Below are 18,578 nucleotides of genomic sequence, written 5' to 3' on the forward strand. Positions count from 1 at the left end.
GATATTTTATAAAGAAAGAGTTCTCATGTGACTTAATTTTCATAAAAATAGTTTTGATTTCCTAACCATGGTTTCTTCTGAACTAATTGCTATTCTTTAACTAAACAAGCTAAAACATTGGAAATGGAATTCTTCATTTAGTATTTCAGAAAATAGTTCATATAATGAATTTAAAAGACCTATTCTATAGGCTTTCAGAGAGTTATACCAGGGATGACTAAAAGGAATGCTGTGTTTTTTTAATGTTAGCCTTTTTGGTGGCCAGTAGCTTTAAACACTAAGGTATTTTTCAAATATCTTTTGTAGAGGCCTGATTCAAAGTATAGGGAAATTTGTGTAAAAACTCCAATTGACTTTGACAGATTTTGGACCAGGCCCTAAAACTGAAACTCTGTTAAAAATAAAATTCCCATGTAATTTCCTCTAAGTTATGATGAGAAATGACACACCTCCCGCAGCTTCTCATTGATCTTAACTCGAGCCCACAAACTGACATGTGAAAGGTGGTAAAAAGGGAACCCATGAAGCCTGGAAAAGACTCAGATTTTATGGGTTATTGATTTACCAGTGAAAGTTTTGCCAAGTTTAAGTGAAGGACAACAAAAAAGAGTCATGACCTACAGCACTTGACCTAACTGCTTCCACAGTAGTGGACTTACTCTTCATAGAATCTGGACATTTTTCCTAAAATAAAGGGCTACAATATAAAATGCCAGAGATTAAAAATTGTCTGCATTATACAAAGATGAGTATGTGTGTCCACCAGTAATTCTAATAAAGTGCTATAATATCATTATAAAGTTAAAACATTATGCATAGTATAGTATGTATAATAAATGCTAATAATGCTTATTAAGGTACTGGACTGATATCATCCATTTAGCCACAAAACAGGTATAGTATGGAGTCAGTGTTCTAGCCCAGAAGTCAAACTTAGGATGGAACAATCCCCTGCACCAGTACAGGCTGGGTGCTGACTTGCTGGGCAGCAGCACTACAGAATAGGACCTGAGTGGACAATAAGCTCAAGATGAGCCAGCAGTGTGCTCTTGTTGCCAAGACAGCTAACAGCATACTGGGCCGCATTAGTAGGTGTGTTGCCAGCAGGTCAAGAGAAGTGATAATTCCCCTCTATTCAGCACTGATGAGGCCACATCTGGAATACTGTGTTCAGTTTTGGTCCTCCCACTACAGAAAGGAAGTGGAAAAATTGGAGAGAGTCCAGCAGAGGGCAACAAAAATGGTGAGGGGACATGACTTATGAGGAAAGACTGAGGGAACTGGGCTTATTTAGTCTAGAGAAGAGGAGACCTGAGAGGGGACTTAATAGCAGCCCTCAACTACCTGAAGGTGGGTTCAAAAGAGGATAGAGCTGGACTGTTCTCAGTGGTGGCAGATGACAGAACAAGCAGCAATGGTATCAAGTTGCAGCAAGGGAAGTTTAGGTTACATATTAGGAAGAATTTTCTCACTGGGAGAGTAGTAAAATGCTGGAACAGGTTGCCCAGAGCGGTGGTGGAAACTTCATCCTTGGAGGCTTTCAAAACCTGGTTAGACAAAGCTTTGTCTGGGATGATCTAGCTGGGGCTGGGGCTGGTCTTGCTTTGAGAAGGGGCTTAGAGTAGATAATCTCCCGAGGACCCTTCCAACCCTAACTTTCTATGTTGCTATGATTCTGTGAAAGGATAGTCATGTTTAATGTCCATTCATTCTTTCTTTCACTATTTGGACTGCCAGCAGCCATGCCATTCAGTGCCAGTTATGGTGGCATTTTGCAATGTTGAGAGCTGTTCATTCACATAGACCAGAGATAGTGAGCAAATTTCACAAAACCACTGAATATCTTTCATGTAGTAACAACTTCCCATCAAGAAAAAACTAAATTTAAGGACTGCCATTTACTGGGTCAGACCATAGGGTTCATCTTGTTTGGTATTCTGTCTCACACAGTGGCAGAGAGCAGATGCTGAGTGAACTGGGTACAACCAAGGTTTTTCCCACTATTTCTCTTCCACTTGCCGCCTCTAGCATTTACGGTCTGACACTGAGGCTGTACCCCTAACTTTCATGTTCAATAACTACTGATTTACCTTTCCTTCAATAATTGTTCCAATCCCTTTCTGAATCTGGTTAAACTGACAGCTTCCACCTGGTTAAACTGACAGCTTCCACAACTTCTCTTGGCAATACGTTCCACACTAATTACACACTTGGTGCATCTACACATTAATTACCATACCTTAGATACTTCACATTTAGTTTAATACTTGCTTAATAAAGTACTAACTAAATGCAAAGTAACAACAGTTACTGCACAGTAGCACCGGCACATGGTTAATTTGTGATGCTCACTGTGCATTAGCCTAATAATACTGCACAATAGGTTATTAGCAGTTTTTAACCACCACACTACTGTGCAGTGTTATTAGGCTAATGCACAGTAAGCATTTCATGTAGACATGCCCACTATGTGAAAAAGAACTGCCTTTTGTTGGTTTTAAATTTATTACCTAGTTTATGTTATGATCCCTGGTTCTTGTGCTGTGAGAGACAGTAAATAATAAATCTCTATTTATTTTCTCCTCACCATTTAGCATTTTCTAAACCCTTATCATGACCCTCCCTCAAACATTTTTTTCTAAATTGAAAAGGCCTTATCTCTTTAGTCTCTCCTCATGTGGAAGCCCCTCCATACCACTAAACATCTTTGTTGCTCTTCTCTGTACCTTCTCTAGTTCTTTAATATCCTTTCTGAGGTGTGAGGACCAAAACTGGACACAGTATTCAAGGTGTGGACACACTGTGGCTCTATAAAGGGATGTAATAATACTTTCCATTTTGTTTACAAATCTCTTGTTAATAATTTCTAACTGGGCTGATGTTTTTAATGCACTGTCCACAATGACTCCCAGGTCTGCACCAAGTTTTATTCTATTTTAACTACAGAAAGCCTATAGTTCTGCAGTCAGGCCTGAGACAACCCAGCACCCCTGCCACACACTTCATTATAATGTGCAGTATTTCCCTGTCCTCCCCCCAGCAAAAAAGGCTTTCTTAGGCTTGGCTTGTGTTCCTCTAAAGCTTCCTATGAAGCAGGAATACTTGAAGCTTGTAATTTTTCATATATATTATGAACGATTTATAGATATTACGAAAAGGTGTGTATATATGTACTTTCATGCATGTAGAAGTAGCAAAAGGGAGATTCGTTATGCTGTATTTTTTTCATTTCACCAGTATTCAGATGTTTTGTTTTTCCTACCTGGCACTCTCTTTGCCCAGTTGATCATGTGCACAAGTTCTCGGTCTGCAAGGTTTGTCAACAGGGTCATCATAGAGGCTTCATTGAAAGGTCTGTTTGGGTCATACTCAGAATAGACTATGGGAGGCTCAGCTTCCAGCAAGGCACTGACCATCTGCTCTGCTGTCAGGGATAGGGCTGGACTATTCTTCTTAGTATGCTTAATCACAAGTGGACTTGTCCAGAGGGTGGGGGTTCTCATATCAGCAGTAGCAGTTTCTCCATTTCTGGCATCCTGCTCCTCTCTTTGGCGTTTTTGTTTCAACATACGCCCACCTCTCCGGTCTTTTCGGATCCCTAGAGACACAAAGAGTACAATGAAGTTCATTTCCTTAAATCTGTACAGCTAACACGTATGGTTTCAACCAGTTAACAGCTGTTACTGATAGATCCATGTGGCATTTCTTTCTGGTTTATTTTGTTAAAAATGTTTCATACATATAGAATTTAGACCATTATATGAGAGGAGGACAGGAGTTATGTGTATTTGTAAATGGATAAAATTAAGAATACTCCATTACTTATTAACATTCAGATCCTCCCTCCCTCTCCCCCCCAAAAATCAATAACTTTCTCTATGCAAAACTCCAAAGATATGCCAGAGTTTTTGCTGTGTAATTACCTGCTTTTTGGTACCTACCTAATTAGGAACCTATCTAATTGTGGCATCCGTGACAAATGTTTTCGCTAGTTTCCATCAGGGATAACATTCTCATCAGCCTGATGCCAACAGGTCACAAAAGCAACCCCCTTAACTGCTCACAACAGCAATCCTTCGATCCACTGATCATTTTACCTAAACATTATGTTACCTAAACTAATCACTGAGCAGTATTTGTTCATTGTTAGTAATGAATGCTACATAAACAGAGAGAGACAGAGAGAGTGAGAGAGAGAGAAGAGAAAGGAAGAGAAGACAGATAATAGATCAACCCTAGTGTCAAGTGAAGATGCAAGACTGTAACATTTTTGAGGGGCAGAGATTGTTACTTCCATTATTATTTTTAAATAACATCTATCACAATAGGTGCTAATCCTTGGGATACTACCATAGCAGCAGCAGCAGTTGCAAGAACAGAAAATTTTGCTCTCTGGCAAGGCTATCTTTGTGGAAAAGTCACCCAGCAGCCAGGTTGGGCTGCATCAATAGTTATGGTAGTAGGTAGGGTCAGGAGTAGTAAGTAGTTTCATAGTAGGTAGGGTCAGGAGGGACCTGAACAGATCATCAAGCCTGACCCCGAATGAATGCTGGGTTCACAACACCCCAGACAGGTGATCATCTAACCTCTTTTTGAATTTCCCCAAGGTAGAGGCAAGGACCACTTCCCTAGGAAGTTGGTTCCAGATTCTGGCCACCCTAACTATAAAATATTGCCTTCGGATCTCTAACTTAAACCTATTCTCCATCAGCTTATTACCATTGCTCCTCATCACCCTAGGTGGTGTTGGGGAGAAAAGGGCTCTTCCTATTTGCTGATGATCTCCCCTGAAGAGTTTGTAGGCAGCCACCAGGTCTCCCCCCTCACCTCCTCTTGCTGAGTCTGAAGTGGTTCAGGTCCCTCAGTCTCTCCTCATAGGGCCTGTCCTGTTGCCCTCTCACCAAATGGGTGGCCCTCCCCTGAACTCTTTCCAGGCTGGCCACATCCTTTTTAAAGTGAGGCGCCCAGTACTGGGTGCAGTACTCCAAGTGCAGCCTGACCCATGTCGCATAGAGGGGGAGCATCACGTCTCTGGACCGGCTTGAGATGCATCTTTGGATGCATGACAAGGTATGGCTGACCTTGCTGGCTGCGGTCTGGCATTGGCAGCTCATGTTCTTCTTGGAGTCGATAATGACTCCAAGATCCCTTTCCACCTCTGTGCTTTCAAGAGGGGAACTCCCCAGCCTGTATGTTTGCTGTGGATTCCTTCTCCCAAGGTGCAGCACCTGCATTTGTCTATGTTGAACCCCATCCTATTCTCATCTGCTCACTTTTGTAGTCTGTCTAAATCTATTTTCCGCCTCTCTCTCCCTTCAAGTGTGTCCACCTCGCCCCACATCTTAGTGTCATCAGCAAACTTGGACAACGTGCTTTCCACCCCCTCGTCCAAGCCACTGATGAAGATGTTAAACAGTGAGGACCTGAGGACTGAGCCCTGGGGTATCCCACTGCTCACATCTTGCCAGCCTGAGTACAACCTGTCCACCACTACTCTCTGGGTGCGCCCCATCAGCCAATTTTTTACCCATCCAACTCCAATAATAAGAGAAGGTGGAGGCTAGATTGGAGTCTAAAGGAAAAGGCATGGCTATTTGGGATTTGTTGACTGCCTGGAGTAAGTTGTACCATTAAACACCTTCTCCACCTACTGAAAAGCACTCTACCTCAAAACTGTCTTGAAGCTGCCATATATTCATGTTTTTATATGGTTTAAAATTTAATAAAAAACCCAAAATTACCCCTTCAAAATGCAGTGCTTTCTTTCTGTCTATAAATGATTTTCAGAGACTTTTCTACACTGTTACTTCCTCTAGCTATAGAAGGGTTGTCAAGATCATCTTGAAACTTGGTCATGGCCTCCAGGTCAAAGATTGTGTATGAACAAACATCTTCATGAAGAGGATGACATTTTACTAGATTTGTATATGTGAAGATAGCAGACGTTTTCTTCTAAACTTGTTAATATTTTGTAGGTTCCCTAAATAGTATTTAATTTTCTTTTCCAGAAACACTAGATTCAATAATTTCCATGCTTTAGGTTTGTTGGTTGTTGCTGTGTTGGTCTAAGAATGTAGGTAAACAATTTTTCTAACAATTTATTTGAGCTAATAAAAGATATCACATTTACTGAAAGAACCTTGTCTGCCTACATTTAATAAATTTCTCACCAGACTTGCTACTTGACCACTTTATGTTTTCCCTTTACGTAAAGTGACATTCTATAAGCTAAGTGCTTTAAAAGGTTTGCTGTTCCTACATAATTCATAAATGTATTGCTATTTTTCCTACCACAAAATTTTCTTGAGAGCAAAAATGTAGACCTATTTTGACAACATTTCTTTGGACAATAATTCTCATTAGGAGATTACTGTTGAAAATTCAATAAGAAATGCTTCCTTAATAACTATTTTGATGTATGGTTTATGCCACTGTGCTGTTACAGAATTAAAATTGCCTTAAGAAATCAGCAGGCTCAACTATGTGAAAGAAAGCTACATGGCTCTCACATACTCAAACACTTCATAACTTCACCACATCCTGGATTATATAGTTGTCAATCCAGTACAGCTTCCCTTTAAAAATCATCTGATTCATCAAGATATAAATGTGTACTTCTGTAGAACCTTTTAACATTTATCTGCTCAAAGTGATGAACTTACAGTAATGAGTATTATTCAAATCAACAGGCAGACAGAAAAACTTGCCCTGAAGCTAGAAGCAAAATACTCATTGTTTTTAAACTGTCATGAATGCTAAAACAAGCCTCTCAGTCTCTATTACCAATCACCACTCAGTGTTTGTAGGGACATATTGCTTTTTGTGTGCAAAAGACACTCTGAAGACATTCACCAGTTATTCCTTCTTCCCACATCAGTATTTCACAGAAATTATTTGACAAAGACGTTTGGGGTGACTAATGCAATTTTGTTAAGGCTGCTGGCTCTTTTCCTGTAGCCAGTAGCATAACAATGGGTGGGTGAGCAAGGCATAAGCAAGGTCTAAGAGCTACAGGGAGTGCTGGAATTGAGCTAAAAAGGCTCCTTATCCTCCTATTCCCCATCCTTCCACACACATCCTGCACCTTTCCTGCAGTGACTGCAGCTCTAACAGTAGAAGGCAGAGCATCAATGGCAATGCACACCTTCAGAGCAGCAGATTGAGTTTTGCTGCTGCTGGTGAGGCATCCCCTTCTCCTTTTGCTGCCAAAAATGGTGGGGGTTTTGGCAACTCAGTGTGTGCTGATGACCAAAAATGTGGCATTCCCCCAACACCGCCAGAGCAGTGAACCTGTTGGTCACTGCACCTAGCTCATGCATTGTGCCAGTTATGCCTCTGCCTATAGCTGTAACAAAGCTTAGGGCTCCCTTATATCAAAAGGATGTTGAGTACAGGATCTGGTGAAAAAATGGTGAAGCCCAGTTTTTCCACCCTTATTCCAGAAGATCAGACCTGGAAATGTAATGTATAAATCTTCCTTTTGATATATGCTACACATGGTGGCAGGTGTTAATCAGCAGGAGTATTGCTAAAAGACTCATGACCTTAAAAATATCAGTACTAGCGGTGAAGCTGAATCTGGAAATCACATCCAAAATGACCTGAAATTCAGGTAATGTGACTACTGCAAACATTAGCTTTTGATCCTTCCTTTTTTGCCTATAGGGCAATTCACAGTCTTAATGCTGATTTTTCACACTAGAGACTTAAATAGGTTGGAACCTATTTAGCTATTTACCTGATGTATTATCTCTCCGTGTATTTCATCATAATCTTTGATATAAACTCCTCTCCATGGACCAAGATCTTGTAGTGGTGGAGAACCTTATGTGTCTCAATGATCCTCAGAGCTATGTTGCCCAAAGCCATACACTTCTGGCAGGGTCACCCATGGCTTGCAGGTCAGAGGGAAGGTTCCACACAAACCAGGGTCCAAACCCCAGGTCCTCAACACATGCAGTACTGAGATCCAAGCCCTAAATGACTGGAAGAGAAGGGCTCATTCTGCTTGACAAGAAGACACCTCATTTCAGCAGCAGCAAAAGATGCATCATCTTCCAAAAGCCAAAACTCAAAAGAGGATCTGGGAAATCAAAAATCAATGGTGGCAAAATAAAGCCAATGAGATCAAGCTCTATGCTGACAAACATAACATGCATAATTTTTCTGAGCAATGAAGCTCATCTACAGCTCAGTTTCCCATGGTCCTACTTTCCAGCAACCACGGGCTAGATTGATGCTCCTCAGAGACAACGAATCTATCCAAGCTAGATGGAAAGAGCATTTTGAGGCACTCCTGAACCATGAGTCCCCTGTGGTGGATACCACCATCAAACCCATATCCCAATAGCCTGAAACGAGATCTCTCACCAACCCTCCTATTCTAGAAGAATTGTGGCGTGTCATCAAGGAAACCAAGAATAACAAGGCTACTGAATCTCATGGCATACCTGCTGAAATCTACAAGCCTTGTGGTGAAGAACTGGTACTGAGATTCCACAAATTTATTCTATGCATTTGGAACAATGAAAAGATCCCTGGGAACCTAAGGAATGCAAACATCATGACTATCTTCAAGAAAGGAGATAAGTCTGTGTGGGGGAACTATCAAGGTATTGCAATCTTATTTACAGCAGGGAAAATCCTTGCCAGCATCTTCCCGAACCATTTGCTACCTCTTCCTGAGAAAGTCCTGCTGAAATTTGAGTATGGTTTCAGAACATCCAGTAGGGTAATTGACATGATCTTTGTTGCCTGCTAGGTCCACAAAAAATGTCAGGAACAACACCAGGACCTGTATAGGGCCTTCATTGACATCACCAAGGCCTTTGATTCCACCAATCATGAAGTCTCGTGGAAAATGTTGGCCAGATTTGGGTGTCCTGAAAAGTATATCAAGGTCCTAAGGCTTCTCCACAATCAGATGACTATGACCATTCTATGTAGCATATTGGAGACAGATCCATTTGTCATCCAAGCTGGGGTCAAGCAAGGATATGTCATTGCTCCATTGCTGTTCTTCTTGTTTTTGACAGTCATCCAACTCCAATGAGGCTGCAATCTCAACTAAATGGCTGCCCATTTTGAGGTAAATCATCTCACCCTGGAAGAGAGGGTGGAGAAAGGAAAAGGAGACAAATCCTGACCTAAAGCCTGCCCACCCTTGCAGAAAGACCTGCAACTTCTGCATATAGGTCTGTGGCTCAGGGATTGGACTCTTAAATCACCTCAAAACCCACCAACAAGCTGTAATAGAGATCATCCTCAAATTGAGGGATTGCCAACAACATTGACAACATGATACAAACTAGGGTGTTTTCTTCCTAACAGCTCCTCAATTTTCTGCTGATTCCTACAAGTCTGGAATTCACTTTCCATTAATTTGAAAAAAACAAATGGTCAGCCTTCAGTGAAAAGTGTAAACAGCATCTACATGCAAAGAGCTTTCCTGGGGTGAAAAGGAAGAAGGAAATGAAACACTTTCATTATTCATGTCACCAGTATAGATCTTACATTTAATGGCATTCATGGGAGACTGGTTCCTCCTGAGCCTGGGGAGGCACCAGCAGCCAATCGCCGACTGGAGGGGAGTGGTTCCCCAGTGGTTTTGCTGCTGGCACTTCCAGTTTTGCTTCTCTCAGCAGCCCCACCCTCCAGCGAGTACCAATCCCGGAGGCAGCACCAGCCGGTGCTTCTCTTGGTGTCCCCACTCCCTGGCTGGTGCCAATCTCAGGGAGGGCACTGGCCGGTGCTTCTCTTGGCACCCTCACTCCCCAGCCAGTGAGGGCCAATACCCTCCCCCCCCCGTACTCCCCTTATGCATTGCCTATGATGGCATTTAATTGTTCTTGGTTTTGTTTTCTGTTTTGTTTAAATTGTGTGTGTGTGTGTGTGTGTGTGTGTGTGTGTGTGTGTGTGTGTAGTATGTCAGACTGATAGCTCTTTATTCTAATCCAGAGTTCTTGAATCAATTTTTACTTCTCTCCTTTAGCATATAAAGAAATGACAACTCTAACAACAGTTAGAGATATGAGGGTTTCTGATCCAAAATTTTTAAAGGAGGAATATAGATTAATATTTTAATATCTTCACAAGAAAACCTGTTCATTTTATTCTACTGTTGTGATTCTTAGGTCTTAAACTTTAGAAATCAACAAAATCTAAACTGTAAAATGACATTTAATTAAATTTCTGCCTTATTAGTCCTATGTGAAAACAAACCTAGGAGGCATGGGAATGGCAATATATTCTAAAACATGACTGTGGCTCACTTAAAACAAATGAAAACCAGCCTCCCAGTTCATATATAACTACTTTAATCTAAGCAATATTTTTACCAAATGCATATAACCAGTCTCTCATCACCTCCATCATTATGCTGAATGTGTCCTCAAATCAGAGAAATGAGAGACACTGAACTCAGGTGGTGTGTGAACCCCAGTTTTCCAATGTGCTACATATTGTGGCTGTTTTGAGAAAGAAAGTGTCCCAGATAAACTATATTACCGACTAACCTTTATATGGAATCAGAGAAGTAGGGCTGGAAGGGACGCTCAGAGGTCACCTAGTTCAATGCCCTGCCTGAGGCAGGATCATCCCTATCCAAACCATTCTATATAATCATAATCTAAACTCCATGAAAGACACAACAGGGATCTAATGCCCTAACCTGCCATAGGTAAAGCAGCCTGCTTCAATGAAATGTTGCCCTTATATGCTCAAGAGATCCCAGGGAGAGGGCCATGCCCCGCCACTATAGAGGAAGGAAAAAACTCTCACAGTCTATACCAATCTGACCATGGGTTAGATACCTCCTTGACCCCAAATATGGAAATTGGTCTGACCCTGAGTGGAGAGGCAAGACCCTTAAGCCAGGAACGTCCAGCTTTGGTCTGACCAAAAGCATTAGCACACCCCAGTCAAAGTCTTCAGTCTTGGCTGTAGCCACCACCCAATGCTTCTGAGGGAGGCTTAAAAACACCCTGACACATTGGAGGAAGTGGGGCAGGGGCAACCAGGAAATCCCAGAAGCATGGGAAATAACCATAGTAGAACATAGGCATAGCTATGCATAGATCATCCCTGACCAGTGACTATTCAACCTCTTCTTGAACACCTCCAGTGATGGAGAGCCCACAACTTCCCTAGGCAATCCATTCCACTGCTTCACTATTCTAACAATAAAGTTTTTCTGAATATTTTAACAGTGAAGAAGTTTTTCTGGATATATAATCTAAACTTACTTTGCTGCAACTTCAAACCATTGGACACCCTCCCCTTTGCAGCAAGAAAGAACAGGTGCTTTCCTCTTCTTCCTGGCAGCCCTTCAAGTATTTGAAGACTCCTATCATTCCCCTCGTAAGCACCTGTTCCACAAGATGAGCATACCTAGCTCCTCCAGCCTTACTTACTTTCCAAGCCCTTTATTATCTTTGTTTCCTGCCTCTGGACCCTCTCTAATCTCTCTACGTCCTTTTTAAAATGTGAAGCCCAGTACTGCAAACGGCATTCCAGATGAGGCCTAACCAGTGGAAAGCAGAGAGGCACTATCACCTCCCATGCCTTGTACTGGTGCATCTGCAGTCTTATATGTTAACAACCTGGGTTCTGTTCTGGGTTCTATAGACTCTATCTAGAAATTTTTAAGAGAGTCTGTTTATTCCTCCTGTATCATATCAGCTGCTGAAACTATTCTGACTACAGACAGAAAGGCCCTTTAAATCTGTATAAGCATCAGTGCTCATCTCGAGATTTATAGAATTTTCTACTACTAACTCTTCTCTTATCCCCTAGATGGAGAAACAACATGGTGATTCTATTATTCATTTTCTTGGACTAAAAGGGAGTGAGAGTCTCTCTCTGAAATATGTGAGTGTCTCCAAATTTCCTTCAGCTTATCAAATTTTATCTTGGCTTTAAAAAAGAAAGGAGAAAATACAAAGAAAAATGAGCAATGCACAGGGTCTAGTTCCTAAGAAAGACATTTCTATAAAGCTACCATTTGAGTGAACCATTTCTAAAGTCATATTTGAAACAAAAACTTTAAGTTTGAAATATATTTGGATGTTTTCATTCTAATGCCAGATTCCAGCCTGTAATGGTACCAGAACTGCCAAAATACTGTAAGGGCTATTTTACCAAAAAAGGAAATAGTGAGCATCTCATGAAAAACGTTGCTTTTGCAAGATTTCCATTTATATTTTAAGGAAACAAAAGTCAGTATTATGAAATTCAAGTGACACATTTGCCAATTAGTAAATTGATTTAGTATATGGTATAAATGGATCAGACACATGCCACACTTTCCTCTCTGTAGGTAATCACTCAAATTCAGGATAAAGTTACCTTTGAAAAATGTGTAACAAATTTAGTATGTAGCAAAGTTAACATTTTGTGATTCTGCTCCCTAAAAATTAAATGTACTTCTAGTCAGCTAAATAAGTAGCTGTTTTTCAAATGTATCATATATTAATAGCTACCATACAAATCAGTAGGAGCTGCTCAGCATCAGAACTCCTGGGCATATGTAGCTAGGATTCATACAAATTATATCTATGGATTTACAAATCCAATTTAACCACCTTTTAAAACTTTAGCTAATAACATCACATTTATTTAGAAACACTCAATCAGTGAAACTTGTCTGATTATCTAATCCTATTTTGATGTGCACATTCTAATCCTTCTGAATATCACTTTTCCTCCCACTAAGAAAGAGTAATAAAATATTAATTTTATTTCCACATTACATCATATTTTCAAAAATATTTAGAAAATGTGGTCAAAGGAGTATTTGTTTTACACAGAACTGACCAGAGAATTGTGCATTATAGGCTTAAAAGAAGAACTGATATTGTTTGAAATAGTGTACAGATGTTTTCTGGGAAAGTACTAATTCTAGGATACTTTACATATTAGAATTTTATTTCTTTTATAGTCCTAAAATATTCATAGAGCATTAACTGCACAGAATAATGTTACAAGAAAGCATCATTCCCTCAGAAATTAAAGTATTCTCAAAAAGGAGTTCAACAAATATCAGATTTAAACAAACATTAAAATGGTGGGTCCACTGCTCAAAAGAGAAAGTGAGCTATTCATAGAAGAGCCTACTTTGCAATATTAAAAACCAATAACAACAATAATAACTTCCCACAAAAACCCTAAGACTGGATGACTCACAACATTAATATAACCAAGAAAGGGAAGAGGGAGTCAGGGAATTTCTGACTATCTTGAATGCATTTTAGTCAGCAAGGCCTAATGAAATTATCCCAGAGTATATAATGAAACACCTAAAGAATATTTGCAAACTTATGATAACAGGCACGGTCCCGTAAAAGAAAGAAGGGCTAACTTAGTAGCCATCTCTAAACAGGAAATAAAAAGGAAGTCCTAGGGATCAATACCTAAGAAAGTACTTCAATACCTAGGGAAATTACAAAAGCAAATGATTAAATGTTCAATTTGTGAACATATGGGTAATGATAAGGAGGAAGTAATCACTAGAAAGCAGATTGGACTTGTCAAGAAAAAATCATGTCTAGACAAACTGATATCCTTCATTGAGACAGTAACTGATATGATGAATAAGGGAAGTGAGATGGACATAATATAACTGGATTTAAGCAACACAGAGTCCCACGTTCCATTCCCATAAGCAAGCTGAAGAAACTTCGGCTAGACAAAATTACTGTTAAGTGCATACATAATTGGTTGAATAACCGCAAGCAAAATAACTATAAATGGATCAATGTCGGAACTGAAGGAGTTTTCAAGTGGGATTCCACAGGGTTCTGTTCTATGTCCAGTGCTTATAACATTTTTATTAATCACTTGGATGCAGGGATAAAAAATAGATAGATCACATGTGCAGACAAAAGAAAACTAGGAGGGTTTGCAAACACTTTGGAGAGTAGGATTAAAATTCAAAGGGATCTTAGTATATTGGAGAACTATCAACTCAGACTTCAGTTAAAAAAATGGAACTCCACAGAGACAAATGTAAAGTACTGCATATAGTGAAGAAAATATAATTGCACAGATATAGGATAGGAGATAACTAGCTTAGCAGTAGCAAAAAATGCAGATGCAATTCTAAAATGCATCAACAGAAGCATTGTATGAAAAATATGAAAGGTGATAAGAACACTCTACTCGGAATGTCTTAGACCTCCGGCAGTAAACTGAGTCCAGGTTGGAGCAGAGTGTTTAAAAAGGCATGTGGAGAAACTGGAGACGGTCCAGAGGAAAGAGATGCAGATGATAATGGACATGTTATATAAACTTTATGAGGAAAAGCTAAAAGATCTGAGTATGTTTAGTTTGGAGCAAAGAAAATTAAGGGGAGATGTGATAACAGTTTTCAACACTTTGAAAGGCTGCCATCAAGAAGATGGAGGAACCTATTCTTATAAACATTTATGAGGAGGAAATAATTGAAGCAGAAATACAGTTGAACTGAAAAGCTGTTCATTTTAATCCAGTATATGCAATCTGGAATAAACTCTTTTGTCAAATAAAATTATGACTTCTTAAATGACTCCATCAGTTCAATCCAACGTCAGACAAGGGAGTTTGGAATTAACATCAGTTAATAATGTAAGCAAACATTACTCAGACTTTTTACTAAAGCAAATTCATTTTCTTCTTACACTAACTAATGGCAATCAATTCAACCAACACATCTAAAACAGTCTTTAAATTATATCTCCTGTCTGTTACAAACATATTTTCATGCATTGCTTGATTAAAATAAATAGCAAGAAACAACCTACAAAATCCAATACTTCTAATAGGGTAGTATATATTTAGTAACTGTAGTAATAGCAAAACCTTGCAAAGTTTTTGAAGATGCATGATGCAAAAACTATAATATGGCATTATGTAATTATAATAATACAGTACATATACAAGGAGGCTGAATTAAGGTTGCACTGACATTTTCTAACTAAGGATGATGTTAAACCATTATAAAGACCCCTAAAACACAAGCATGTACTTGTTAAAAGGTGATAACCCATGTTAAATAGTCTCTAAATATTTTAGTTTTGCCACTTCAGGTGAGGATTATCTTTGATCTGTTTTACCCAAGTCATTCCAAGGTACTGTTAAGTCTGCTCTAGTGAGATAAAACACTATTTTCATTCCTCCAGCATCCCAACAAGCACCATTTCAAGGCCTTCCCACTCCTTTGCTCCATGGGCAAATTTTCAACCCTCCTGAACTCTACTGACCAAGGGGGTGGTGCTAGTCCCAAGCCAACACTCCCTCCCGACCCACAGGGAGTGTGACCCCAGGACAACTTGACCACTCTAAGCACCCAAGTGCAGCTTACCACTTCACTGCTTGCTCTAACATGCAGCAAACCCACTGAGTCTCAGCTGTGCCCCACGGTGGCATGAAGTGAGCTCTATGGATCTCAGCTCTGCACTGGTATGAGTGCTAATCCAACTCTCCCAGGTCTGGGTTGTTTTGTGGTTTTTTTAGTTCTTTTTTTCACTCCTTTGTTCCTACTTCTCCCCTGTGCTGCCCTCTCCCTCACCACGCACTCACTTCAAAGTTTTTTCCCCAAGACTTTTCCCCTTCCACATGGTGGTTTCTTCATCTCTGAGCTACATGCCACCTTTCCTGCTCCTCTCTCACCCCAGCAGAGAGATAGAGTCCTAACTCCTGTCCATATCCCTGTTCTCCAGACCTTCTAGTGGCAAATCACAGCTGTGTAGGTCCAAGACGGTATTATACCTTAACCTGTGACTACTCTGAAATTGTTCTAACTTTATGATGGCATAACATTCCACAGACTTAAAAGCCGCTTGCAGATGTTAAAAAAACAAACAGGCTTAACCAGAAGAAGTAATGCATTACTTAAACCCAACTCTGCAGCATGTGTATAGATTGGCCGCTTCAGCAGGGCTTTTTGGTGCTTTTATCTAAAGCTGAGTCAGTCATCTAATAGATAAAAGAGCCAAAAAAGCCACCCAGTCTATACAGACATTGCTTATTATGTTGCTTCTGAAAGCTTATTACGACCATCCAGCCTTATCTCAGTGGGTAGCATCCCAGCTGGGCTATTCTTAAGTATACACCATCCTCCCACTTATGCCTGCGGACCCCTCCAAACCTAGAAATACACGTCCCTCAGCAGCCACACTCAAAAGCTTGATCTCTGATATGTTTAAAAGTGGCCATTGGGATGACCTGGGAATGGCCTTACTGACAAAAATGGATTTGGACTATGTCTATGGACACAAGGTGGCAGGGTGTATCCAAGAACAGCCCAACAGGGACTGTGTTCTGGACTGTGTCCAGGAGCACCACACCTCAGCATGAACTTACCCCAATTAGCATTCATTTTCAATGAGAACTTTTTGTTGTAGGTCTCACTCAGTTTGGCTACAAACATGAATTAGTCTATTCATTGCTTGGAATTCAATTAAAAGTAACAAACATTTGACTGAAAATTATATCAGAAAGCAGGCTCTGGCCTTAACATTGCAGGTTTCAAAAGAACTCCCCCACACAGGAGAATATAGCACTTTATCTTAGAAACTGCCTTATAAATTCTAAAAGTAAATATTAGCATTCATTTCACTTTTTATACATAAAGAACTCTGTTTTTTCTTATTGGAATGTGTTGTGTGCATCTATCTACTCTAATTTAAGCTTGGTCTAGTTTTGTCCTCCTCTCCTCTAGCTCTGTCCCCCTCTTTTTCATCTAGTTTTGTCCCCCTCTGTAGACCCATCTGCAGTGCCACACACTGCATGTGGAGGCATTCCCCATGCTGCTACTTTGCACCACAGGAGTGTTGTGGGGGGGTTGATCCTGGGATCTCCCCAAAGATCAAAAAATCCACACCAAAAAAAGGGGGGGCGGTGCACATGGCGACAACACACGCCACCCAAAACCAGAGCTTCGTCAGCCAAAGCCATGCTCTGGCTGACACCTAGGCTTCCTGCCATGACTTCAGCTCCCCAGAGCCCCTAGGACCACCAGCAAGGCTGCTGGAGCCAGCACAGTTGCTGGCCCTAGCCTCAGCTGTCCCACCCCAGGTAACCTGCTGTATGTCAGAGGGTGCAGGGCATGGACATTCCCTGGGGACAAGTACAAGGTGTGCCACTGCTACTTATCCCCAAGAAAACAAACACCTGTGCTTGTCTGGATGTGCCCTCTGATTGGCTGTCAATTCTTCTCACCCAACTTCTAGGGAAGAACAGCCAATGAAGGCTACTGCAGAAAGCAAATCAAACTCCCCCCTTCCTATCAAATGCCTATTCTCACAGGAACAGAGGAGGATGAAGGGAGCAGAAATAAACCAATAGTTGAGAATGGCTCTGCTTCATCTTGCCCCGTTCTCCTCTTGTGAACAATGGGATGGCTTTTCTGCTCTTCTGCTCTTTTCTTTCTTTACAACATTCATTGTAGGTATGGGGAGAAGGGACTCTGCCCTTTCAGGCATGGGAGAAGGTATTGAGAAGCCTAGCTGAGATACCCAGAGCTCTGTGCAATAATAAAAGAACTCCATTTGGATAGCTGTAACTTAGGTCTTTATTTTAAGTGTCCTGTATTTAGTGCTGGTGCTTGCAGCCATGAGATGCATTTTGTACTCAAAGCTGTTGCGAAACTCCCCGAGCCTGTGGAGTTTCCTGGTATCAGCCTCTAAATCATCCTCACCACAACTCATGTTGCAACCTGCAGGGTCGTTACACCCAGGATCCATAGGTATAGCAGAGTGAGGCTAAGGAAACAGAATTGATGGGCAATAGGGAAAAGAAAAGATTTTCAGCTGCTGGTGGAGACTTGTAGCTATACTTCTCTTTACTGAAATTTGCATTCACTTTTCTTCCTTCTCACCTACCATTTCTATTCTAGAAAGGATAGCAAAATGACAGTGTTTCTCTGTAGGCAGACTGAACTAATACTCACCAAATATGAGTCTATCCTCCTTCCCCCTCCCTGAACCTAATACTGTCATGTCTTTGAAATACGTGATATTAAATGCAGCCTAGACAATAGATGATTTAAGGTCCTTCCTGTACCCATAGTTCTGTGGTACAGCATCAAAATTCTCTTATTTACTCTCAGTCAAAAGAAGGATAATTAATGGTGCTGTATTGTATTTCTGATTCTCAAAATGTTCCACCTAGGTGTTTAATTTTGATTAAATTCTTATTCATTTTTTTCCAGCAAAATGAATTCATCTTGATGCAGTCAGGGTATCCACATCTGTTTGCTTCACAAAACACCATTTGGAATTTGCAAATTGATTGAAGTTATATCATTTTATAGCTATAAAGGGGGAAAGTCCAAAAATTTGCACTGCTGGAAATCCAATAGATCTCAGAAACACAATGCTTTCGAGACCATAAAGGGCAAGGTATTTGCTAGGTCAGGGAAAATAGAGTCCTATCACTAGGCAACAGGATTGCAAACAGCAGCTTCTAATCATTTTAAAGGACCAGAATGGTGTTTTAGTTTTGCACATCAGTGCTACTACAGACAGAACTTTTCCTGACTTGTAAAATCTTTAGATGGGGGGAAACAACTATTATCTAGAAACTCAGTGTATAGCAGTGGG

General features: G+C 40.5%; 1 protein-coding gene across 3 annotated transcripts in view; it reads right to left on the reverse strand.

Annotated features, from left to right (window-relative positions):
• Window positions 1–18,578, reverse strand: part of ESR1 (estrogen receptor 1) — a 214,190-nt gene that overhangs the window by 82,077 nt on the left and 113,535 nt on the right. For all 3 annotated transcript variants that reach the window (XM_019550066.1, XM_019550065.1, XM_019550067.1), the window contains exon 5: window positions 3,263–3,598. In XM_019550066.1, coding sequence (XP_019405611.1) covers window positions 3,263–3,598 — 336 coding nt within the window. The remainder of the gene's footprint in view (window positions 1–3,262; window positions 3,599–18,578) is intronic.

This window comes from Crocodylus porosus, unplaced genomic scaffold, assembly GCF_001723895.1.
Source record: "Crocodylus porosus isolate Cpor-Errol unplaced genomic scaffold, CroPor_comp1, whole genome shotgun sequence".
NCBI lineage: Eukaryota > Metazoa > Chordata > Crocodylia > Crocodylidae > Crocodylus > Crocodylus porosus.